Raw genomic sequence first — 27,049 nt, 5'->3', positions numbered from 1 at the left:
TTTGTCTCAACATGAAAATGCTTTCAGCTCAAGGTTGACTTTTTTCCCTCTAATTCTCTTCATGAAGACGGCCTTGATTTCCTGAGTTCTCAAACAGTAAATCATGGGGTTAACAACAGGTGGAAGAATACTGTACCACATAACAAGCATAATCCGAACACCTGTAGTCATTTCGGTGGTTACGTCACATATATACACAGTACATCTAGGCAAAAAGTAAAGGCATATGATTGAAAGTTGAGGGGTGCATGTTGAAAATGTTTTAAATCGGGCCTGAACACTTGAGAGTTTGAAAACAGATCTGATGATGGCAATATAGGAAAATATGATGAATATTAGAGGCCCTAAAAGAACAAACAAGGATACAGCTAGAGCATTTCTTCTCAGCTCAGTCTTATCTCCGCAGCCAATTCTAGCTAATGAATTGAAATCACAGAAACATTGATTTATTATGTTTGTAGTGCAAAAGGGAAGTTTTTCAGTTTGATAAGTAAGCAATGGTAAAAATCCTAAAATGAACAGCCAACACACTGTGCACGCAAATGCAATATGCTGGTTTGTGATAACAGCAGGATATCGAAGTGGGTAGCATATTGCAACAAACCGATCCAGGGCCATTAATAGTAAAATAAAAGAATTAACTGTCCCAAAATAATGAGCAAAAAACATTTGCACTAAACATAAATTGAATGGTACATAATCGTCTTTAGCAAGATACTTTGCAGCTGCTCTGGGCAATGTTATGGTTCCAAACAAGAGATCACACATTGCAAGATTACAAAAGATGAAGTAGGTGGGTTTATGAAGGCTTTTCTCATAAACAATAAATGAAATGATTGAAATGTTTCCGCTTGCCAGTATTACATAGACAAAGAGTAAAAAGGTCCCCACAGCTCCATAATACATTGAATGAAGTCCTGGAAATCCTAGCAGGTAGAATTCAGTTATCTGAGAGATGTTGGCAACTGCCATTGCTCCAAAAATCCCTCAGAAACCACCTAGTCTTTGACTATAAACAGAAAAATATATATAATAATAATTGACAACTTTTAAATATTACATTAAAGTAATATGAATCATATGCAAAGATAATTATTTAATTAGGCCATTTTATGGGTAGTCAAGCAGAATGTGCTTCACATTTCATAAAATAAACCTATAACTTAAATGAATTCTTTAGCATACATGACTTCATATATATGTATCGCAGAGTAACCTTGCAATTTGGTTGGAGAGAAACTCTTCTGTCCACTGCACCTCTGCAATAAAAGAAATGTATTGACTCATCAGTATATGAACTCTTCCTTTGGTCATGAGAGACACGTGATGACTGATGAGACACGTCATACTGCATGTTTGGTGCTTAGATAGGCTCTTTAAATATACAGTCATATTTTATGTATGTTACTTTGCTAAATGGACAATGCAAATATATTTATTTGTATGCAACATGGTGATTTTGGTTATGTTGCCAACACCAAACACTTACAGAGAAATAAAGCCGGTTAGTTCTCATGCAGACTACCTCTCTCATTCATCACGAATCCAAATGTTTCCAAATTCGCAATGTATTTTACATTAACTATTATTTATTATGTAAACCAGGCTTTGTACTTAACGTGGATTGTACCACAGACGATTTTAATTAATGAGTGTATCTGTTTGTTTGACGACTGCATATTATTCTGATAATGAACAGGCAACGTTTGCAATGCTGTTGTGTGTGCGTGAGGGTCCTTCGAGATCGAACAGCAGAAAATACACTGTCATTTTTGATCATACAGATAATTCGAAACTGTAATGTGTTGACTTTTATTTTAGGATGTGCTTTCTGTCATCTCAGTTTCCATTCCATGAACTTGTTTGTTGAGTGCAGCGCCACACAAAAATGAACCAAACTCAGCAGCATGTACACTCACACTTTTCCCTTCATTTTGTTCACATATATTTAGTGTATTCATCATTTATATATATATATATATATATATATATATATAGACTGTTAGCAGAGTAACCAAATAACAAATAAAATACTTTGTACTTTTGCCTCATCATCCAGTTCCACTGACTGGCAGTCTTTATTTAAAGAAAATAGACACGTGCATTCATTTAGTCACTGATTAAGTCATATGACATAGGCCTAGTGTGACTGCCTGACCCACAGAGTAACAAAAACTAGACTGGGATAACAAAATCCATAACTTTTTGCCAACTTGGTCTGAAGATGATCCAAACCAAAATGGGTGAAAATCGGACCAACAATCTAGGAGGATTAGGGAAAAGTAGGTTTTCAACATTAATCAAAATGGTAGACAGGAATTTAGCCAATATTGGTATCAGTGTCCTCGTCATGATACAAGGAATCCATCAACATCAGTCTGATTATAATAGGTTAATGTAAGCAAAAGTTATTAGCATTTTTCTAAATTTCATTTTAACTTTTGACTACAAGGTTGTCAACTCCCCCCAAATGTTTTAAGCGACATGTTTTGTAATGATATGCTAATTTGTTCATAAAATACAACATTTTAGAACATAATTCAATATGGCCGACACCCAAAATGGCTGACATAGGAAAATTGGGTATCATTTGATTTGGCATGATGCACTGAAACTAAAGAGACTAGTGGAGATATAGCCTCATGTCCACTTTTGCATGCTTTTCGTAGAATCCATTCACGTGCTATTCAGAAACGGTATGCCTAATCAACTTGAATTCCATAACTTTTTGCAAGCGTTGTCTGAAGATGATCTGGTTCAGTTTCGTGACAATTGGTTCAACGGCCTAGGACGAGTTCGAAAAATTAGTTTGAACCCTTATTCATCTCTCAAATAGAGTTTACACTTAAGTGCCTTGGGGTCATATAGACCCCAAACTTTTAAAGAGCGATTGCATAAGGAAATATACTATCTTATATGTAAAACTATATATATATATATATATATATATATAAAATATTATTATTATTTTTATTTCTTTTTTTTACCTATTTACTGCATAATTACTCAACTATGCCAAAAATTGGCTTATGAAAAATTATTAAATTTTTTTAAATGATGAAATCAATGAAATGATGACCTAAATTAAATAAAAAGGTTTGCGGATATTGGGCATGTGTCAAGGATAGAATCCTGCCATCTACTGGTTAGAGAACATTTCTGAGCAGCAAGAGTGATCGATCTGTAATGTAATATACTGTGAGAGGGACGTGTGTTACCTCGTCTCATACAACTCAAATTAATAAACCACAAAGTTAACAAAAACGATTCACTCTACTGTGTTGAGAGAGAGCACTTTTCTGCTGTCTTTACATTCTATCAGAAACTTCCTAATTCTTATAAACTTATAAAGTCATGCTTACCAGCTTGCATTCTTTTCTGTCAAAAATAACAGTGGACAATGGTTTGTAAATGCTGATGCTTAGCCTAAATAATCTGATCGGGAGCATCCCCTCCTGTGCCTATGATTTGTCTATATGTGTATTCAGAGCCAGTGAGCAAGACTTTCATAATATAAACAAACGCATTAACGCACACTAAAATATTTGTTGTTGTTAATTAATAAATGCATTTAAGTGATAATAACACGTTAACTTGCCAAGCCCTAAATAGAATAGAATAGAATAGAATAGAATAGAATAGAATAGAATACAAAGGGCCCTATTTAACGATCTAAACACATGGTCTAAAGCGCACAGCTCAGGTGCACTTAGGGCATTTCTGAATCCACTTAAAACTAATTAAACACTTAATTTAAGGGTCAGTTCTTGTATTTAACTGTTTAAAGAACAAAGATGAAATCCAAGTCAGGCTTGTGCAATCAGATTGTTTTGCATTTTACTAAAAACAGTTAATTGCACATTTAACATTAATGTCTTATTAAAGAGGTGATCAGATTATTTGTAAAATAAAACAGTATTTGTATATAGCTAAACAATTATTTATATGCATCAGTGTTCATAAAATATCTTGTTTTTGAATAATACATATATTATCACAATGAAATAAAATGAACTGTGTACAATTACAACTTTAGAGAAATTATTTTTAATTTGCCCCATATATATATATATATATATATATATATATATATATATATATATATATATATTTTTTTTTTTTTTTTAAAGGCACAGTGTAATCATTCAAATTGATGAGTATCCCACTGTTCCTTTATTATATTAAGTTTTTAATGTATTAGTTATCAAAGCAATTTTTGTTGCTTAGGACTGCACAATTTAGTACACATTTAGCAGCTATAGTCAAAGATGATTTATTTAATTAACAGATGACAGATTAACAGAAGTATTAATAAATAAAATTTGATGTCTTGGAAAAGTGACAGTAAAGAGTCATTTATTATCTTTGCTATTTATGCTTTTTGTTCTTTATTAGGCAATAAAAATGATCAATAAATGGTTAAAAATGCAACAAAATATGTAATATGTCCTTACTCTGCAACATTTGATCATAATAAGCATTATATACAACATGTTAGGTATTTAGGTTCATTAAGCTTATATCTTTGTCTCAACATGAAAATGCTTTCAGCTCAAAGTTGACTTTTTTCCCTCTAATTCTCTTCATGAAGACGGCCTTGATTTCCTGAGTTCTCAAACAGTAAATCATGGGGTTAACAACAGGTGGAAGAATACTGTACCACATAACAAGCATAATCCGAACATCTGTAGTCATTTCGGTGGTTATGTCACATATATACACAGTACATCTAGGCAAAAAGTAAAGGCATATGATTGAAAGTTGAGGGGTGCATGTCGAAAATGTTTTAAATCGGGCCTGAACACTTGAGAGTTTGAAAACAGATCTGATGATGGCAATATAGGAAAATATGATGAATATTAGAGACCCTAAAAGAACAAACAAGGATACAGCTAGAGCATTTCTTCTCAGCTCAGTCTTATCTCCGCAGCCAATTCTAGTTAATGAATTGAAATCACAGAAACATTGACTTATTATGTTTGTTGTGCAAAAGGGAAGTTTTTCAATTTGATAAGTAAGCAATGGTAAAAATCCTAAAATAAACAGCCAACACACTGTGCACGCATATGCAATATGCTGGTTTGTGATAACAGCAGGATATCGAAGTGGGTAGCATATTGCAACAAACCGATCCAGGGCCATTAATAGTAAAATAAAAGAATTAACTGTCCCAAAATAATGAGCAAAAAACATTTGCACTAAACATAAATTTAATGGTACATAATCGTCTTTAGCAAGATACTTTGCAGCTGCTCTGGGCAATGTTATGGTTCCAAACAAGAGATCACACATTGCAAGATTACAAAAGATGAAGTAGGTGGGTTTATGAAGGCTTTTCTCATAAACAATAAATGAAATGATTGAAATGTTTCCGCTTGCCAGTATTACATAGACAAAGAGTAAAAAGGTCCCCACAGCTCCATAATACATTGAATGAAGTCCTGGAAATCCTAGCAGGTAGAATTCAGTTATCTGAGAGATGTTGGCAACTGCCATTGCTCCAAAAATCCCTCAGAAACCACCTAGTCTTTGACTATAAACAGAAAAAAAAATATAATAATAATTGACAACTTTTAAATATTACATTAAAGTAATATGAATCATATGCAAAGATAATTATTTAATTAGGCCATTTTATGGGTAATCAAGCGGAATGTGCTTCACATTTCATAAAATAAACCAATAACTTAAATGAATTCTTTAGCCTACATGACTTCATATATATATATCGCAGAGTAACCTTGCAATTTGGTTGGAGAGAAACTCTTCTGTCCACTGCACCTCTGCAATAAAAGAAATGTATTGACTCATCAGTATATGAACTCTTCCTTTGGTCATGAGAGACACGTGATGACTGATGAGACACGTCATACTGCATGTTTGGTGCTTAGATAGGCTCTTTAAATATACAGTCATATTTTATGTATGTTACTTTGCTAAATGGACAATGCAAATATATTTATTTGTATGCAACATGGTGATTTTGGTTATGTTGCCAACACCAAACACTTACAGAGAAATAAAGCCGGTTAGTTCTCATGCAGACTACCTCTCTCATTCATCACAAATCCAAATGTTTCCAAATTCGCAATGTATTTTACATTAACTATTATTTATTATGTAAACCAGGCTTTGTACTTAACGTGGATTGTACCACAGACGATTTTAATTAATGAGTGTATCTGTTTGTTTGACGACTGCATATTATTCTGATAATGAACAGGCAACGTTTGCAATGCTGTTGTGTGTGCGTGAGGGTCCTTCGAGATCGAACAGCAGAAAATACACTGTCATTTTTGATCATACAGATAATTCGAAACTGTAATGTGTTGACTTTTATTTTAGGATGTGCTTTCTGTCATCTCAGTTTCCATTCCATGAACTTGTTTGTTGAGTGCAGCGCCACACAAAAATGAACCAAACTCAGCAGCATATACACTCACGCTTTCCCCTTCATTTTGTTCACATATATTTAGTGTATTCATCATTTATATATATATATATATATATATATATATATATATATATATATATATATATATATATATATATATATATATATATATAGACTGTTAGCAGAGTAACCAAATAACAAATAAAATACTTTGTACTTTTGCCTCATCACCAGTTCCACTGACTGGCAGTCTTTATTTAAAGAAAATAGACACGTGCATTCATTTAGTCACTGATTAAGTCATATGACATAGGCCTAGTGTGACTGCCTGACCCACAGAGTAACAAAAACTAGACTGGGATAACAAAACTTTTTGCCAACTTGGTCTGAAGATGATCCAAACCAAAATGGGTGAAAATCGGACCAACAATAGGAGGAGTAGGGAAAAGTAGGTTTTCAACATTAATCAAAATGGTAGCCAGGAATTTAGCCAATATTGGTATCAGTGTCCTCGTCATGATACAAGGAATCCATCAACATCAGTCTGATTATAATAGGTTAATGTAAGCAAAAGTTATTAGCATTTTTCTTAATTTCATTATAACTTTTGACTACAAGGTTGTCAACTCCCCCCAAAGGTTGTAAGCACCATGTTTTGTAATGATATGCTAATTTGTTCGTAAAATGCAACATTTTAGAACATAATTCAATATGGCCGACACCCAAAATGGCTGACATAGGAAAATTGGGTATCATTTGATTTGGCATGATGCACTGAAACTAAAGAGACTAGTGGAGATATAGCCTCATGTCCACTTTTGCATGCTTTTCGTAGAATCCATTCACGTGCTATTCGGAAACGGTATGCCTAATCAACTTGAATTCCATAACTTTTTGCAAGCGTTGTCTGAAGATGATCTGGTTCAGTTTCGTGACAATTGGTTCAACGGCCTAGGACGAGTTCGAAAAATTAGTTTGAACCCTTAATCATCCCTCAAATAGAGTTTACACTTAAGTGCGTTGGGGTCATATAGACCCCAAACTTTTAAAGAGCGATTGCATAAGGAAATATACTATCTTATATGTAAAACTATATATATATATATATATATATATATATAATATTATTATTATTTTTATTTCTTTTTTTTACCTATTTACTGCATAATTACTCAACTATGCCAAAAATTGGCTTATGAAAAATTATTAAATTTTTTTAAATGAAGAAATCAATGAAATGATGACCTAAATTAAATAAAAAGGTTTGCGGATATTGGGCATGTGTTAAGGATAGAATCCTGCCATCTACTGGTTAGAGAACATTTCTGAGCAGCAAGAGTGATCGATCTGTAATGTAATATACTGTGAGAAGGACGTGTGTTACCTCGTCTCATACAACTCAAATTAATAAACCACAAAGTTAACAAAAACGATTCACTCCACTGTGTTGAGAGAGAGCACTTTTCTGCTGTCTTTACATTCTATCAGAAACTTCCTAATTCTTATAAACTTATAAAGTCATGCTTACCAGCTTGCATTCTTTTCTGTTAAAAATAACAGTGGACAATGGTTTGTAAATGCTGATGCTTAGCCTAAATAATCTGATCGGGAGCATCCCCTCCTGTGCCTATGATTTGTCTATATGTGTATTCAGAGCCAGTGAGCAACAGACTTTCATAATATAAACAAACGCATTAACGCACACTAAAATATTTGTTGTAGTTAATTAATAAATGCATTTAAGTGATAATAACGCGTTAACTTGCCAAGCCCTAAATAGAATAGAATAGAATAGAATAGAATACAAAGGGCCCTATTTAACGATCTAAACACATGGTCTAAAGCGCACAGCTCAGGTGCACTTAGGGCATTTCTGAATCCACTTAAAACTAATTAAACACTTAATTTAAGGGTCAGTTCTTGTATTTAACTGTTTAAAGAACAAAGATGAAATCCAAGTCAGGCTTGTGCAATCAGATTGTTTTGCATTTTACTAAAAACAGTTAATTGCACATTTAACATTAATGTCTTATTAAAGAGGTGATCAGATTATTTGTAAAATAAAACAGTATTTGTATATAGCTGAACAATTATTTATATGCATCAGTGTTCATAAAATATCTCGTTTTTGAATAATACATATATTATCACACACACACCAGACACTTTATTAGGTACACCTGTTCAATTGCTTGGTAACACACATTGTTTAAACCACGCATCAGAATGGAGAAGAAAGGGGATTTAAGTGACTTTGGTCGTGGAATGGTTGTTGTTGCCGGATGGACTGGTCTGAGTTTTCAAAAACTGCTGATCTACTGGGATTGTCACGCACAACTATCTTTATGGTGAACAGAGAATGGTCATAAAAAGAGAAAATATCCAGTAAGCGACAGTTGTGTGGACAAAATGTTGATGTCAGAGGTCAGAGGAGAATGGGCAGACTGGTTAGATATGATAGAAAGGCAACAGTAACTCAAATAATCTCTTGTTACACGAAGGTATGCAGAATACCATCTTTGAATGCACAACACGTCGAACACACTGAAGCAGATGTGCTATTGCAGCAGAAGACCACACCGGGTGCTGCTCCCATCAGCTAAGAACAGGAAACGATTTGCACAGGCTCACCAAAACTGGACAATAGAAGATTGGAGAAACATTACCTGGTCTGAAGAGTCTTGATTTCTGCTGCGACATTCAAATGATAGGGTCAGAATTTGGCATAAAGTACATGAAAGCATGGATCCATCCTGCCTTGTCTCAACGGTTCAGGCTGCTGGTGGTAGTGTAATGGAGTGGGGGATATTTTATTGCCACACTTTGGGCCCCTTAGTACGAATCGAGCATCGTTTATATGCAACAGCCTACCTGAGTATTGCAATGTGTACCTAATAAAGTGGCCAGTGAGTGTGTATATATATATATATATATATATATATATACATTTTTTTTTTTCACTGAGCAACAATACTGGACAAAGTAATTACTTTTTAACCAAGAGTGACCATTCTATTACCTCCTACTTGTTTTTTCTTAATTTTTTTAGTTATTGCCTCTTTGATCTCTTTAGTCTTGAAGCAATATATAAATGGGTTGATAACAGCAGGGACAAGACTGTACATCATGGAAACCACAATGCGGATATCAGTACTAAACTCATAACCAGACGAATGTGTCAAATAAACAAAAGTTCTGGGTAGATAATAAAGACATATGATTAGTAACTGTGGGGTGCATGTGGAGAACATTTTATAACGCCCCTCAAAATTGGACATTTTGAAGACAGAAATGATGATAGCAACATAAGAAAATATGATGAAACATAAAGGGCCCCACAGCACAAACATGGCTATGGCTGCCGTTGTGACTTTCATGGTAGTAACTTCTCCACATGCCAGTTTGCTTAAAGCGACATGATCACAGTAGCAATGAGGCATGACATTTGACCCACAGTATATCACACTGAGGGCCAAGAGAGTGACTCCAAATAACTGCAGCATGTTTGCTATCCAAACACATGCACAAATAATGGCAATAGTTGAATTTTTAATCAAGGTATGATATCTGAGAGGATTGCAAATAGCTATGAATCGATCAAGAGCCATCAGTGCCAAGAGAAATGAATTTGTAGCCCCCAGAAAATGGACAAAATACATCTGCGTGAAGCAGGCATTGAAAGATATTATTTTGTCAGACATCCAGAACATAGCAATAATTCTTGGGTAGGTTGTTGTTCCAAGTGCAAGATCTGCCATTGCAAGGTTACAGAAAATAAGGTAGGTTGGTTTCTGAAGGCTTTTCTCGCACACCACAATGATAATGATGAAAATATTCCCAGTTGCAAGAACAAGGTATAAGATGAAAAACAATGCTCCTACCAGTCCATAATATTCATTAGGGAGTCCAGGAAAACCACGTAAAACAAACTCGTTGAAGATCGTTGTGCTGTTTGTGTTTTGGTAGATTCCGACATTGCTGCCCGACCCCATCTGGAGAACTAAAAAGTAAAATTATAAAATAAAAATATTTTTATACTCACACAAATTCTTGCATAAAAATCTGTACACAATCAGTATCAATCTATACAAGCGTTATACAAAAGTTAATAAACAGATACAAATTATAAATTTAATTTCAGCATAGACACTCATACTTTCAGCAAAGAGGTATAAGACACATACTGTACTTCTAGTACAGGTCAGAGTGCCCTCTCTTATGTTATGGGTTTGCTTTGGTGTTTGCTTTTAAATACTCACACTCGAGATACAATTAAACTCTTTGACGTTGTATACAACTCTGACAAGTAATTGCAAAAAGCCTCCAGAGGTCCCTGAACATAGCAAATTTATTATGTTATTGTTTGCAATTACAGTAGGGGGTGGAAAGACTATATAAATAAAAACCTAAGCATTTCTGTACTTCTTCAGAGCAGAGTTATTCCAGGCTAAAATAAATTAATTCAATAATTTAATATTCAATATAGCAATCAATTATGTTGGTTGATTGTAGGAAAAGGCATACTGACATAGAGAACCAATATAATATAATATGATATGATATGATATGATATGATATGATATAATATAATATATAATCCTATGTAAAATAGACAGCCCTGATTGAGATTTTAATTATAATAATAATATTTTTTTTAAAGGTCCCCTTCTTCGTGATCCCATGTTTTAAACTTTAGTTAGTGTGTAATATAATATAATATAATATAATATAATATAATATAATATAATATAATATAATATAATATAATATAATATAATATAATATAATATAATATAATATAATCCTATGTAAAATAGACAGCCCTGATTGAGATTTTAATTATAATAATAATATTTTTTTTAAAGGTCCCCTTCTTCGTGATCCCATGTTTTAAACTTTAGTTAGTGTGTAATGTTGTTGTTAGAGTAATAAAAATATCTGTAAAATTCTAAAGTTCAAAGTTCAATGCCAAGCGAGATATTTTATTTAACAGAATTCGCCTACAAAAAACGACCCGTTTGGACTACAGCCCTCTAGTTCCTTCAGTAATGACGTCACTAAAACAGTTTTTTGACTAACATGAATTCACAAACAGGGGGCGTGGTCTTGTTACGCTCCGACGGAGAAGAAGGAAGAGCTGCATTTGTGTTCGACATGTCGTTGAAACGCTGTTATTTTCATCTTGGAGTCAAATCATCTTTGTTTGGGATTCCCACGGACGCTGTACTTGGAGATTAATGGTTACAATTTATGTTTAACTCGGTTCTCGAAAAGTATAATCCACATGTAAAACTATGTGCAGCACATGTTGCTGAGGACAGCTTGCTGAGGACAACTTCCTCAATCTCAATCAGTTTAAAGCCGGATTCGCAAAAAGATTATTCTTGAAAGATGGAGCAGTTCCCTCTTTGTCTGGAGAAGGCGTTGTTTATGGACCACAACCGGTAAGTGTATTTTATTATCTAAGTTGGTGCGTTTAACAGTTTCTGTAACTTACTACAAAAAGGGCAACGCTGTTTAGCTTTGTTAACTAGATGTTAGGGCTGTGCAAAAAAACGAATGCGATGTTCACGCGCATCTCGTCAGTAAAAACGTTCCTGTGATTATAAGTACATCTCCAGCACGTGCGTTCTAGCCCAATCGCGTTATCAGGAGGTCTGCTCTAAGCTGGTGTCGAATCACAACACAGTAACCGCTGGCCCAATCAAAACTCGTTACGTATTTCTGAAGGAGGGACTTTATAGAACAAGGAAGTCATCAGCCCGTTTTTGTGACAGTGAAAACAGCGGTATACAGATAGGTGAATTGTGTGAAAAATACTGTGTTTTTTTACATGCGAAACATAAAAACATGTTATATTGCACGCTGTAAACGCAATCAAAGCTTCAAAAAAGCGCGAAAAACGGGACCTTTAAAAGACAAAACCCTCTAAATAGATTCTAATACAGATTATATAGTAAATATAGCTCAATTCTAGAGTAATGCTTTATGTACTAATATGTTTTTAAAGTACTATATAACTCTAAGGTGTGAAGGAGTTGATTACATTTATTAACGTCACTTTTGTTGCTACTATATGTTTGAGTTTGAGCTCCATCAAGTTAATTCTTTACTGTCTATTTTTTCTTAAAATCAAATTTATACACAATAATTTCCATTTCTATAACCAGGGGCGTCATGCACTCATTATTTTTGAGGGGGCACGAATTGTGGGGTGGAGGTGGTGTATCTTGATTCTCACCTTTATAGATTATGTTGAACTATGATGGTCAAAGTAACCTAATAATGTAATCTAATAACTGTGCATAAAAACCTGTCTGTTAATTAATTAATGGATAAGGGTGTCTTTCCATAACATATTTTTTAATACGACTGAGTTTATATTTTTGGCTGGGTAAAAACTATAAGCTGAAATCAGTTAGTGATCTCAATTACATGACAAAAATTGTAGTTATAAATGAAAGAAAAATATATGTTAATGACAACGTGAAGTGAATAAACCAAAAATAAATCAAAATTTCCCAACCCTAGGTCCATAAAGGAACTGCAAAGGAATCAGTGAAAAGGGGTAACAGAAATCACAATCATAAGCCTCGGAGACAAAATAAATAAAACCTGGAAACTTAGGGTCTAAACTTTCACTTCCTAGCTTCGATGACTTCCCTGAGGTCATGTCTCGGCTTTGGGAGAGGCTGCTTCCCAGCATGCAGGGTCCTCAGAGGTGGGGCTCTCACAGTCACACTTGCTTTCCGACTCTGTCACCAGCTAGGCCTAGCAGCAGGTTCAGGAGGCTGCACGGAAGGATGCGGCCTATGGCAAGGCATGTACTGCTCAAATGCTGCTGACTTAACCTTCGCCTCTTTGAACCTACAGACTACTGTCTCAACAGCAGTTCCGAAAAGTCCAGTAGACGAAATCGGGGCACCAAGGAGAAAGGACCAGTCCTTCTCCTTTAGCTCTGACAGGTTCAGCCATAAATGCCTCTCTGTGACGATCAGAGCCCCAAGTGAGTGGACGATGGCATGAGCTGCTTGCTTGGTTGCACGGAGGGCCAGATCAGATGAGTGGCAGAGCTCCTTGATTTCAAGAGGCCGGTCAGGGACAAGGGGGCAATAGGGAACATCACTCATGTCTGCCAGTGATCCTGGACAGCGCTGCTAGACCAAAAGCATGGACATCGCATGACCCAGAGAACCTCACGTTTCTTTGGGCAGGAATGCCTCTAGAACAGTTCTCGAGGCATGCTGTGGTACACACGGATGCCTCTACTACCGGATGGGGTGCAATGTACAACAGGCAAGCAGTCTTGTTGGTGTGGACTGGCCCCCAACTGCCGTGGAATATCAATTGCCTGGAGTTGTTAGTAGTGTGTTTTGCCTTGAACCATCTCATAGGATGCTTACAAGGCAGACATGCATTGGTCTATACGGACAGCACTGCAACCATTGTGTAGATCAACCGGCAAGGTGGTCTGCTGCATGTCCAATGCGTATGTCGTCTGTCGTAACTCACCTGCCACCTCCTCCTTTCGAGTCAGAAGCATCTGAGGTCACTTCATGGCATTCACACTCCGGGGCTGCACAACTACGCAGGGGACAAACTGTCACGAGCTGTGCACCCTGAAGAATGGAGACTCCTCAAATGTTCCAGCTTATTTGGAGACATTTCTGAGTTGCTCAGGTAGACCTGTTTGCCTCTAAAGGAACCTCTCACTGCCATTTGGGCCTAGACAAATACGCATTTCACCCCCTGTGAGCCTTCTCGAACAGACACTTTGCAAAGTCGGGGAGGATGAGGAGCAGGTACTGCTTGTGATGCTCTACTGGCCCACTTGGGCCTAGTTCCCAGCACTGATGCTCCTCGAGACAGTCTCTCCCTGGCAGAATCTTCTGAAGAAGGATCTACTGACTCAAAGATGGGGCACCCTGTGGCACCCACGTCCATAACTATGGAAACTTCATGTCTGGTCATTGTAAAGGACATGAAGGTTCTAGGTGGCCTACCCCAAGAGGTAATGGCCACCATCACTTCTGCCCAAGCACTATCTACGAGGCACGCTTACGCCTTAAGGTGGAATCTTTTCATCTAATTGTGTTCCTCTCATTGAGAGGACCCCCAAAGATATCCACTCAGAGTATATCTCTCCTTCTTGTTTGAAGTGTTGGAGCAAAAGTTCTCTCATTCCACCCTTGAAGTATTCATCACTGCTATTTCTGCTAACCATGACCCTGTGGAGGGAAGAACTTTGGGGAAGCATGACCTGATCATCAGGTTCTTTAGGGAGATGAGTAGGTTGAACCCTCCTTAACCTCCCTCTATCCCTTCTTGGGATGTGTCTTTGTTACAGTGGATCCCATTTGAGCCTTTGCAATCAGTTGAGCTGAAGTTCTTTCAATGAAGACTCTGCTCCTAATTGCATTGGCCTCTATCAAGAGGGTAGGGGACCTGCACACATTTTCAGTCAACGAATCATGCCTAGAGTTTGGGCCGGCTGACTCCAAGGTAATCCTGAGGGCCCGGTCCGGCTATGTGCCCAAACTTCCTACTACTCCCTTCAAGGATCAGATAGTGAACATGCAAGTGCTGGCCCTGGAGTAGGCAGAGCCAGCCCTAGCTTTACTTTGTATAATCTGTGCTTTATTATTGCACATGGACTGGACACAAAGCTTCAGGACATCAAAACAGTTTTTTTTTTTTTGTTACGGGGGCCAGCAGAAGGGGAATGCCGTCTCCAAGCAGAGGATGGCCCGCTGGATAGAAAATCAAGCAAAGGGTGTGCCCTGCCCTTTCAGGTTACAAGCTTACTCTACTAGGAGTGTTGCATCCTCCTGGGCACTGGTTTTTTGGTGCCTTGCTTACAGATATTCAGCAAGCTGGATGACCCCCAACATGTTTGCTAGGTTTTATAGCCTTCATGTTGAACCGGTATCCGCCTATGTTCTCACGTCAAATTAGTAGAAGCACAGAGAGGACTCGGTTTACTGTCGGCTTGCTAAAACCACTCCAGAGAGTGTGTACTATAGACCCTGTCGAGATCCTCTATCCCTCAGCAGCCAGACGTTGTGGAATGTCCAGTTCCAGGCCCTCACTCGATGTACCTGTGTGAAACAGTAATGAGCTGGGTTCCATATGTAAAGACCTAAGGCGGTCTCATGTGTGTAAAGTACACAGTGTAGCATCAGAGCCTGTGTTTCCCTGGTGGATTTCTGCAATTTCCAGGTGCAGGTGGCTCGCACAGGACAGGGGCAGCATCAGTGGCATTTTGGTAGGGATTTCCAATTTGTTGGTCACCAACGTTATGTCGAAAGTGAACAACTGAAAGGGAATGTCTCGGTTACATATTGTAACCCTTGTTCCCTGAAGGAGGGAACGGAGACATCGCATCTCGTCTCCACGGATACTGTACCACCGCTGAGTGGCCAGGTAACCACCTCGGCTCCTCAGTGAAAATTTGAGTATGCAGTGCATCTGCTGCCTATTTATACTCGCGCTCATAGGCCAACTCCAGGGTAAGGCTAGCCCACCCGTATTTTTAGGCAACAACTAGACATGGGTGTCATGTAGGCTAATAAAATTTATATAGTAAAATGGGACTGAATTTGTATTTAACATGAAGTGATTAAAAAAAACATTAGAAATTGATAATTATGCTATATAACGTTTCCTTTCCATATATATAAAGTGAATTCAGTCAGAGTACGTGCACACACTCAAAGTTTTTAAGTAAGTCATTTAAGTGATGACTTATCTGAATGTCTCTGATTGGTCACTGCATTCCTAAGCTCAACTGAATTGTGTGTGATTGGTTAAAATGTGTAACACTGCAAAAACTTCTAAAATGAAATACAGTGCAACATGAGCAGATCTTAATTTGAAGCCACAATTGGCACTGTCTGTTGATTTTCACTTTGTTATCAACAGACATAATAAATGGAAATTTAGTCCAATTTACTGGCATTTTTGCCCTAAGTCTCCTTTGCCAGGGGATGTCTAAGCCTTCCCGAGCCCTATACACACTCCGTCTATGCTCATGCTGCAATCAGCAGCAGCTGGATGCAATCATTGCATGCTAATGTGCTTTTGCTTGATTAGTTTACACTCAAAGTAGATTAGTCTCTCTAGTCAGATTTCCCATGTCTTTGGTCATTTTCTGTCAAGTGCTCACAGAATGTCTTTACTACAGCAGAGTAATTTCACAGTATTTTTTTTTTATATATCTGTTAATACAACAAATATTTTTTTCTAATATGAGAAAATTAACCTATTAAATGGTTTTACTTCCATTAATCAAAACAGAACTATTCAGACCTGCAGTTGAGGTTTTTGCACAGCTCTTGTCCAATAATAAACCATCAAATTTCATTTGTCAATATTTGTGTGACTTTTGTATATTAACCAAACTGGGATGGCTCAAAATGAAATCATAATGAATATTATACAGTTTGGCCTTATGTTGGCATTTTGCATCAATGATATGAGTCAATATAAAGAAGGAAAATTGTACTGAAAACATGAGAACAATCAGTCCTGCATATTATACAGAATCTCACAACAAACATTTGGGATAAACATTTCCTGGGGAATAAAGTAGGAATCAATATATATATATATATATATATATATATATATATATATATATATATATATATATATATATATATATATAAACTACAAAGTACATGCACAATGTTATTCTTATCTTTTTTTCTGTCAATACATCTTTGATATCTTTAGTCTGTAAATCATTGGGTTAAGATAATTAATGTTATATGAGTACCCAGACTGATTAGAATGGTCAAATCCATTTCCAATACTTACTGGAATCTGTTAAATGTTTATAAATATGGGAATATTATCTATATAGCTTGACTAAAGTTTGTCGAACTCAATAAATTAAACATGTCAGACCGACTGTAAAGGAATGCCAATTTGTTTCTTTTGGAATGGTCTTTTTAAAATCTTTTTTACCTCTTCTGTTCTCAAACAATAAATCAGGGGGTTTATCATGGGTGGTAGTAGGTTATACATCATAACAATGAGTAATCGCAAATCAGTACTGTACTTCACACCAATGTTGCCAAATAAATAAATTAGACACCTGGGTAGAAAATAGAGAGCAATTATGATGAGTTGAGGACTGCAGGTGGAGAAAGTCTTCATCCTTCCTTGAGTGCTTGAGATTCGCATAACTGCCACAAAGATGGAGCAGTAAGAGAATATAATAACAACAAAGGAGCCTAATAGTACAACAAGGGCATAAATGAGGGCTGGAATACTATACAGTGATCTCTCAGTGCACGTCAATGTTGTTACAGACACATGATCACAGTAACAGTGTATGATGGCGTTTTCGGCACAGTAAGGGAGAGGGTAAGCTCGGATGACTATCATTAAGGGTCCTGCTAAACTCAAAATCCAAGACCCAATGATCAAAATGACTACATTTCGGTTTGTCATGAGACTATGATATTGAAGTGGATAACAAATTGCTGCATAGCGATCCATAGCCATTACTACCAGAACATTTGAACAAACACCACCTAAATAGTGCACAAAGAACATCTGAACAAAACAACCCAAGAATGAAATGGTTCCATCTTGGAACCAGTATCTGCTGATTATCTTTGGTAATGTTGCTGTGCTGAATAGTACATCACACATGACAAGATTTATAATGAAATAATATACAGGCCTCTGAAGGCTCTTAGTTGTTACAAAAGCTGTAAAAAATACAGCATTTCCCACCAATGTAAACACATAAACAAGAAACAGAATGGCTGATATGAGGCCATAGTAATGAGGCTGAAGTCCAGGAAAGCCAACTATGAAAAAATCCTTCACAGAGCTGATGTTTCCCACTGACATTATGAATATCAGATGAGTCTTTTCATTTTCTGTATGAAGAATGTGCAGTACAAAAATGTGCAATGTGCAAAAAGCTTCTTAATGTTATAATGTACTTGTCATAGAGTACATTCTAACTATAATAATTAACAATTACCAATTATAATGAATGATAAAGGATAAAGAGACACAAACCTGCCACACTTATTTCACAGGCTACTGTTAAAGTACATTCTGTTCCTTACACTGACATATGCTGGTCTCAGTTTATTTATATCTGACATGTAAATTATGAAGACTATGGCCTATTACACATGATGCAGTTTCTCCAGGGATAATTTACAAATTACCATAAAGTTCCTAATTTTTAAAATGTAATTTTTGATCGAAAATTTTGATGTCCTTCCTGATTGTCATGATTTAGGTTTTAACAAACTGACTCTGAATGTTATGGCTTTGATGAGCATTACTGTAGCAAACTCAGCAATTACTGTTAATGTAAATGAGTATACCAAATAGGCTTCATCTCTTAAAGAAATAGTTCACCCCAAATTGGAATTATGTAATTATTTATTCCCCTATTGTCATTCCAAGCCCATACAATATCATTTGTAATATGCAACACAAAAAATTATTGAATTGTTCATCCAACTCTTTCCCATAATAATAGTTCATAGGCTGTCAAGCTCTAAAAAAAAAGCACCACACCATAAAGTAAACATAAAAGCCATACAACTTGTGCTCTGCAGCTACAAAAATAACAGCATATATACAATTCAATACATTATATCAAAATAATGACTTTATTTTAATTTTTGGAAAAGGTCAAGGAGGTCAAGACCTCTGAGATGGGACCACATCTTTTATGCCTTCAATAGGAACAACATTAAATGCTATATTAATTTTATTTCAGATGAAATTAAAAGAAATTATTGCATATTGAAATGGTTCATGTTGATATGATGGCAGATGTATGATATATATTGAACAAAACTGGGGAAAAAATATAATCTTTTTGCTGTTGATGTTGTCATTGCCTGCCTAATCATGAGAGTTGCATTGAGAACCACAGTGAATCCAACTTTATCTGTGACACTGGTAGTATTACTGAATAAAACAAATCCTACAAGACAAGAGTTCCTAAAGTTAGATAAAAAAAAATATCATAAAAAAAGCATTTCACTTCCACATGCATACAAAAATATATGTATATATTTACACATAGTTTTCAGGTGTGCATTCATAAATATTTCATCAGTATTGTGGAAAAGTTAAATATAGCATATCAGAGCAAAAGTAAGGAAATGCTAATTTTCCTCTTTTTGAATTGTCTTAAAACCTTTTTTACCTCATCTGTTCTTAAACAATAAATGAGGGGGTTGATCATGGGTGGCAATAAGCTATACATCATAATAATAACTAATCGCAAATCAGTGTTGAACTTTATACCAATGTTGCCAGACAAATAAATAAAACACCTGGGTAGGAAAAAAAGGGCTATTATAATGAGTTGAGGACTGCAGGTGGAGAAAGTCTTCATCCTTCCTCGAGTGCTTGAAATTCGCATAACTGCCACAAAAATTGAACAGTATGAATAAACGATAACAGCAAGAGAGCCCAGCAGTACTGCAAGAGCACTGATAAGGGCTGGAACACTATACAGTGATCTATCAGTGCATGCCAGTGTTGTGATAGAAACATGATCACAGTAACAGTGTATAATCGTGTTTTCTGCACAGTAAGGGAGATGATAAGCTCGAATGGCTAACATTAAGGTACATGCTGAACCCAAAATCCAACAGCCCAGAATCAGATTGAGTACATTTCGGTTTGTCATAAGTCTATGATATTGAAGGGGGTAACAAATTGCTACATAGCGATCTATAGCCATTAAAGCCAGAACAAAAGAAACAACACTGCCTAAATAATGCACAAAGAACATCTGAACAAAACAACCCAAGAATGAAATGGTTCCATCTTGGAACCAGTATCTGCTGATTATCTTTGGTAATGTTGTGGTGCTGAATAGTACATCACACACAACTAGATTAATAATGCAATAATAAACAGGTTTCTGTAGGCTCTTAGTCATTACAAACAAAACAAAAAATACAGCATTTCCAGCTACTGTACAAACATAAACAAAAAACAAAAGGGCTGACACAAGCCCATAGTAATGAGGCTGAAGTCCAGGAAAGCCGACTATTACAAAATCCTTTACAAAGCTAATGTTTCCCACTACCATAATGAATATTGGTCCTTAGAGAAATATTTGATCTGCTGTTTGAGAGAAGAAAAAACAAAAAACATTATTTAATATTAGTATAATAATTGCAACTTTAAAATAAATACACTTCATAAAACAGTATTGATTTTATAATCCCACTTACAATACTGATAAAATACATTATAATTATGTAAGAATAGACAGTTTAACAAATAGTAATAAAGAAAGAAGATAAACAACCTGCCACACTTGTTTCACAGGCTTCTGTTAAAGTACATTCTGCTCCATACACTGGTGTAGTTCAGATGTGCTGGTCTCAGTTTGTTTATATCTAAAAATGTAAATGATGAAGACCGTGGCCTGATACACTGATGATGCAGTTCCTCCAGGGATATTGACAGCAGGAAAAACTAGTACTTTGGCTCTGAAAATTATGACCTTGAGGACCAAATTTAGTAAATGAGGAAACATCTCTTAAAGGGATAAGTTCATCCAAAAATGTTAATTTTGTCATAATTTTTTCACCCTCATGTTGTTCCAACCCTGTATGAATTTCTTTCTTCTGTTGAACACAAAAATCATTGACTGTCAGGAATACACATTCTTCAGAATATGTTATTTTGAGTTTAACAGAAGAAGGAAAAACATACAGGTTGGAGCAAGCCTATATGATTAAAGGTTAAGTAAATGATGACAGATTTTTATTTTATTTTAAACATCTCTAATGGTTCATCCCAAAATGATAGTTCTGTCATTATTTACTCACCCTCATGTCATTCCAAACCCATATGGAAGGCATATTATTGAATATTTTTTAACCAAACCTTTACCAAAACATATAATGGCTACAGAAGTCAAGCTGAAAGAAAAAAAGAACCAAACATACCTTGGAGGAGTCATAAAGTCAGCAGTCTTACTTTGCAGTGTGCTCATGGAATATCAATTAAGCATTGCATTGAAAAGGTGGAATTTTCACAACAAAAGATGTTGTGTTTAAAATGAGTTATTTTTCATGCTAAATTAATTTTCTCTTATATATATTTAGATTAAAGGGTTAGTTCACCCAATAATCAAAATGATGTCAATTATAACTCACCCTCATGTCGTTCCAAACCTGTGAGACCTCCGTTTATCTTTGGAACACAGTTCTCAGAGAGCTCTCAGTCCCTCCTTTAAAACTGTATGCACGGTATACTGTCCATGTCCAGAAAGGTAAGAAAAACATCATCAAAGTAGCCCATGGGACATCAGAGGGTCAGTTAGAATTTTTTGAAGCATCGAAAAAACATTTTGGTCCAAAAATAGCAAAAACTAAGACTTTATTGATCATTGTCTTCTCTTCCGTGTCTGTTGTGAGAGAGTTCAAAACACAGCAGTTTGTGATATCCGGTTCGCAAACGAATCATTTGATGTAACCAGATCTTCTTGAACCAGTTCACCAAATCAAACTGAATTGTTTAAAACGGTTCGCGTCTCCATTAACTTTTTTAATGTGGCTGACACTCCATCTGAGTTAAAACATAACAATATCCCGGAGTAATTCATGTACTAAAACAGTACACTGTCTTAACTGCTGTGAAGAGAGAACTGAAGATGAACACCGAGCCGAGCCAGATAACAAACAAAAGATTGACTCATGGGGGTGGGCGATCTGGAGGACCCTCAGGAGAGTCTTACATGGGACGGCAGGCCTCCAGAGCGATAGTCTTTCTGATACAAATAGCGGATCAGGCAGATCAGGGAGACATGGAGGAGCAGGCAGAAAAGGAAGTCATAGCGGAGCAGGCAGAATAGTGAGCCATGATGGAGCAGGCAGACTAGGAAGCCATGGAGGAGCAAGGAACTCAGGGGGCCAATAGCGGAGTAGGCAGTTAAGGAGGCCATGGTGGAGCAGGCATCTCAGGGGGCCATGGCAGAGCAAGGAACTCTCTGCAACATTAACAGAAACTAAGATAAAATTATTTGCATTTTGTGTTCCGTTTGTGACAAAAATGGTGTCACATACACGCCAGGCTCCAACACCATCCAATCACAGCTCACTCCCTCACCTGAATACTGGTCACACTCACCTGCCTCTCATCAGCACTCTCATCTACCAGCACACTCACCTGCCTCTCATCAGCACTCTCATCTACCAGCACATAAAAGGCACTCACACACACACCACCACTGTCCGGTCTTGTTCGCATATAGGACTCTCCTACCTGCTGACTTTAAGGACTCCCCATGTGATACTTCCCAGACATCTCCAATGCCTCCAAGTTCCCTCCTGTTACTATCGTGAGTGTGTGTGTGTCTCTCCCTCGTCCTACTTCTCCAACTCCTCCATCGCCATTCGGATCCCCACTCTGCGCAAAGGACAGTATCTCTTCTCAGTCTCTCCTCAGTCACTCATTACTGATCTGCTTGTGTTAATCTTGTGTTACCTGTGATCTCTCATCTCTGACCCCTCTGTACTGTAACAGAAGACCGGACCAAGACCACCTGACACAAGCATGAGCCATCCTGACCCCTTCCAAGACCTCGTTGACGCCTTACATCGAACACTCACCATGACTCCATCACCTTCACCACCAGTGAGCACTTCCGGTAAAAACGTCACCACTTCCTCACCATCTGTGCACACCAGTCCAAAGGCCAAACCAGCGCCCATCTCTGGTTCGGCGGAGGAAGGCAGCGGATTTCTCCTCCAATGCTCGCTTGTCCTGGAGATGCAACTGCACTTATATCCCACTGACAGATCCAAAGTGGCATTTCTCATCTTCCAATTGCAAGGTAAAGCACTTCAATGGGATGATTCCATATGGAGCCAGAATATCCCTGTCATTCAGTCCTACTCTAGCTTTGTAGACCACTTTGCAGACTGGGATTCTTCAACTGGTGAGAAACTGTACAATTGGGGGCTTATCCTCCCCACTTGCCCCAATATGCCCTCCTTGCCCCATGGTGAGTGCCATCATTCCTTCCGTAAATCAGATGAAGCCTCTCACCACTGTTGTAACACTTACTGGTGCTGATTTTTCCATTCAATGCACTCCTCGATTCTGGGTCAGTCAGCAGTTTAATCTTTTGCTCCCTCTGATGTCAGCTCAATCTCACGATGATCAGATCCACTGAATAACTGGAAGACTGCTTAGCAAGAGACAGGTTTGCCGTAGTGTTGGCCCACTTCTATTGCAAATTGGCATACTTCACATGGAGAAGATTCATCTGCTGGTTCTGGAGGAATCCACCACTGACGTGATACTCGGGCGCTCGTGATTAGAGCAGCACAAGCCAGTCATCTCCTGGAAGTCTGACGAAGTCCTGAAGTGGTGCGACAACTGTTTCCAGGACTGCCTGTCCAGGTTTCCTGTTCCAACCGAAAGATTGGTGGTTCATTCCCCAGCTTCACCTAACCAAGTGTCGAGGTGTCATGAGCAAGACACCTAACCCCAGCTGCTCCCGACGAGCTGGATGGCACCTTGCATGGCTGACACGTCGCCATCAGAGTATGATTGAGTGTGTGAAAGGGTGAATGTGAGGCAACTTGTAAAGCGCTTTGGATGGCCATGGGTCTGTTGAAAGCGCTATATAAATGCAGTCCATTTATCATTTATTTACCATCCTCTTCGCTTCCTGAACAGCTTTCTGTCTGTGCTACATCCATTGAAAGTCCAATGGAGAAACAGTCTTTGGATATACCCTCGTGTTACGCCCCCTTCAGTGATGTCTTATGCCCTAAGAGAGCTTCCAGACTGCCTCCACACCAGCCATGGGACTGTGCCATTGATTGCTTCCAGGTACGCCAGGAGGAGAAGGCCATAGGGGAAAACATCAAGGAGGCTCTGGCCCAAGTCTACATCCGTCCATCAACTTCCCTTGCTGCTTCAAGCTTCTTCTTCGTGGAGAAAAAAGACAGAGGCTTGCGGCCATGTATCGGCTACCGATCTATCTCTGGAACATCTTCACCAAGTTGGACCTCTGCAGCACGTATAATCTAATCTGGATACGTGAGGGGGACGAGTGGAAGACAACTTTCCTTACACCCACCTTGTGATGCCGTATGGCCTGGTCAACTCCCCCTCTGTATTCCAGGATTTCATCCACAAGGTGCTCCGGGATTTCCTCCAAAAATTTGTCCTCCAAAACTACATAACCAGTCCTCTCACGAGCCTCCTCCATAAAAAGCCTAAGTCTCTGTCCTGGACCCCTGCAGCCACGGATGCCTTCAACAATCTAAAGGAAGCCTTCACCATCCCTCCACTCCTGGTCCATCCCGACCCACAGACAGGCCTTTCATAGTGGAGGTTGACGCCTCCACCACAGGAGTTGGAGGAGGGCTTTCTCAGTAGCAGGGGAACCCCAGCAGACCCCACCCATGTGCCTTCTTCTCCCGCATGCTCAACCCAGCAGAATTATGACATTGGCAACCGAGAGCTTCTGTCCATCAATTTAGCACTCGTTAAATCTCATAAACATATATTTTATTCACAATAGAATATAGATAATATATCAAATGTTGAAAGTGAGAAATTTTGAAATGTCATGCCAAATATTGGCTCATTTTGGATTTCATGAGAGCTACACATTCCAAAAAGGTTGGGACAGGTGGCAATAAAAGGCTGGAAAAGTTAAATGTGCATAAAAGGAACAGCTGGATGACCAATTTGCAAAGTTTTAGGTCAGTTGGCAACATGATTGGGTATAAAAAGAGCCTCTCAGAGTGGCAATGTCTGTCAGAAGTCAAGATGGGCAGAGGATCACCAATTCTCCCAATGCTGCGGCAAAAAAAATGGAGCATTATCAGAAAGGAGTTTCTCAGAGAAAGAGAAGAGTTTGAAGTTATCATCATTTACAGTGCATAATATTATCCAAAGATTCAGAGAATCTGGAACAATCTCTATGCGTAAGGGTCAAGGCTGGAAAACCAAACTGGATGCCCGTAATTTTCGGGCCCTTAGACGTCACTGCATCACGTACAATCAAAACATGGGCTCAGGAATACTTCCAGAAAACGTTGTCGGTGAACACAATCCACCGTGCCATTCGCCCTTGTCAGCTAAAACTCTATAGGTAAAAAAATTAATTAAATTAAAATTAAATTAAATTTATGCATTTAGCAGATGCGACTTACAGTGCATTCAGGCTATCAATTTTTACCTATCATGTGATCCTGGAGAATCGAACCCCCAACCTTGCGCAATGCTCTACTAATTGAGTTAGATATAGATATACAGATATCAAATGGGACATTTGAGATACAGTTCCTCTTCAGGAACTCGAGCTGCGTTGAAACGCTTTGGGGATGCGTTTAGCCTGAGCGACTCTGAATATGATATCTAATCTGTCTTATAGAAGAGTGTGACGTCACAGGCGGGGTGACGTAAGCGACCAGGAAGCTATAAAGGCACGAGCTGCGCAGCTGGCTTCAGCAAGCGCTCTGTGTGTGTGCATGTCATTCTGTCTTGTCAGTCTTATTTATTGATGTTTGTCACTATTAGCTCCTCAAAGTGTAAGCAATAGTCAAAGAGCAAAGCTAACACGAGACATCTGAAAGGCGAATCCAGATCGCGTTTCAGATTGTGTGTTCATCACGATTGGGAATACACGGTCTGTGCGCGGTCTGCCTGGGATTGAGGCACGCCGTTCGGCTCTTGAGGGAGCCGACTGCCTGCACTGGTACAAGCCGGTGTGGACGCTTCGATCCCGGAGGACTCTCTCGAGGGGGAGTCTTCGCCAGCGTTCCTTGCGGTGTAGGTCCTGCTTTCGCCGAGGCGGAACGGCGCCTGCACTCGCTGGGTTCCCAGATAAGATCTGCTGGAGGGTAGGGAGATGGGCGCGTCCATATCTCCTACCTCACCCACCAGATCTGCCCGACCCGATCTCCAGGTGCGGAAGCCCGAGTGCTGCGGGCAACACCCAACCCCCCCCCCCCCCCCCCCCCCAGTGTCGGCCGTGACGTACCGCCTTTTTTTCTCCAAGGAGATTGAAATGGAAGGCGTTGATGAGCTCACAGTTGCACAAACATAAGCTGCATAAACATCAGTTGCACAGTCAAACAGTTACACAAGCATCAGTTTCACAAACATATTATGCCTAATTGTATAACGAGCAGCATTAATGAGGAGCGCAGCTCACACAGTCAGCTCTCAAAAAAATAAAAATAAGGGGGCTGACTGTGCTTCTCGCATATCTAAGGACGGGGCGAAGACGGCTCTGCCTATCTCCACCCGTATTCCCTAGATTTAGAGTTCATCTCGAGGTTCGGAAGCACGCGAAGCGGTTCCTTCCCCCTCTGTGAACTCGCAGCTGCAGCTACTTATCTCCAAGGATATTAATATTAATAAACTACTGCCAAATGTATCTCAATGGGTCCTGCACACAGTAGAAAAAGCTACCATATTCAGTTCGGCTCTGTACCGCCGATATTCAATGGGGTCATTCCGACGATGGTTGGCTCCGGGCAGGGTCTGGTTATGGAACAGGAAGTGAAACCCTATTAGAGAAGGAGGCCATCGAGGTGGTCCCTCCTTAAGAGAGGGAGTCCAGGTTCTACAGCTGGTATTTCACAGTTCCAAAGAAGGATGGGGGGTTGCGTCCGA

General features: G+C 38.3%; 5 protein-coding genes across 5 annotated transcripts; all 5 read right to left on the bottom strand.

Annotated features, from left to right (window-relative positions):
* Positions 1–6: 6 nt before the first annotated feature.
* On the bottom strand, positions 7–972 carry LOC128028821 (olfactory receptor 2AT4-like). The gene has a single exon (XM_052616153.1). The coding sequence runs from the start codon at positions 970–972 to the stop codon at positions 7–9; it is 966 nt and encodes a 321-aa protein (XP_052472113.1).
* Positions 973–4,530: 3,558 nt separating this feature from the next.
* On the bottom strand, positions 4,531–5,496 carry LOC128028820 (olfactory receptor 2AT4-like). The gene has a single exon (XM_052616152.1). It carries the CDS (start codon positions 5,494–5,496, stop codon positions 4,531–4,533), a length of 966 nt encoding a protein of 321 aa, XP_052472112.1.
* Positions 5,497–9,387: 3,891 nt separating this feature from the next.
* On the bottom strand, positions 9,388–10,386 carry or30bw1 (odorant receptor, family 30, subfamily BW, member 1). Its single transcript, XM_052617288.1, has one exon. The coding sequence runs from the start codon at positions 10,384–10,386 to the stop codon at positions 9,388–9,390; it is 999 nt and encodes a 332-aa protein (XP_052473248.1).
* Positions 10,387–17,296: 6,910 nt separating this feature from the next.
* Positions 17,297–18,259, bottom strand: LOC128029496 (olfactory receptor 6N1-like). Its single transcript, XM_052617302.1, has one exon. The coding sequence runs from the start codon at positions 18,257–18,259 to the stop codon at positions 17,297–17,299; it is 963 nt and encodes a 320-aa protein (XP_052473262.1).
* Positions 18,260–19,523: 1,264 nt separating this feature from the next.
* Positions 19,524–20,483, bottom strand: LOC128029493 (olfactory receptor 10G7-like). Its single transcript, XM_052617300.1, has one exon. It carries the CDS (start codon positions 20,481–20,483, stop codon positions 19,524–19,526), a length of 960 nt encoding a protein of 319 aa, XP_052473260.1.
* Between the last annotated feature and the right edge of the window lie 6,566 nt (positions 20,484–27,049).

This window comes from Carassius gibelio, chromosome A15 (assembly GCF_023724105.1).
Source record: "Carassius gibelio isolate Cgi1373 ecotype wild population from Czech Republic chromosome A15, carGib1.2-hapl.c, whole genome shotgun sequence".
In the NCBI taxonomy this organism is placed as follows: Eukaryota; Metazoa; Chordata; class Actinopteri; order Cypriniformes; family Cyprinidae; genus Carassius; species Carassius gibelio.
The sequence above is the reverse complement of the archived record's forward strand: the minus strand, read 5'-3'. Positions and strand labels throughout refer to the sequence as shown.

Bases quoted from the DNA above. Each gene is read 5' to 3' on its own strand.
- LOC128029496 (XM_052617302.1), bottom strand. From the start codon at position 18,259: ATGTCAGTGGGAAACATCAGCTCTGTGAAGGATTTTTTCATAGTTGGC.
- LOC128028820 (XM_052616152.1), bottom strand. From the start codon at position 5,496: ATGGCAGTTGCCAACATCTCTCAGATAACTGAATTCTACCTGCTAGGA.
- LOC128029493 (XM_052617300.1), bottom strand. From the start codon at position 20,483: ATGGTAGTGGGAAACATTAGCTTTGTAAAGGATTTTGTAATAGTCGGC.
- LOC128028821 (XM_052616153.1), bottom strand. From the start codon at position 972: ATGGCAGTTGCCAACATCTCTCAGATAACTGAATTCTACCTGCTAGGA.
- or30bw1 (XM_052617288.1), bottom strand. From the start codon at position 10,386: ATGGGGTCGGGCAGCAATGTCGGAATCTACCAAAACACAAACAGCACA.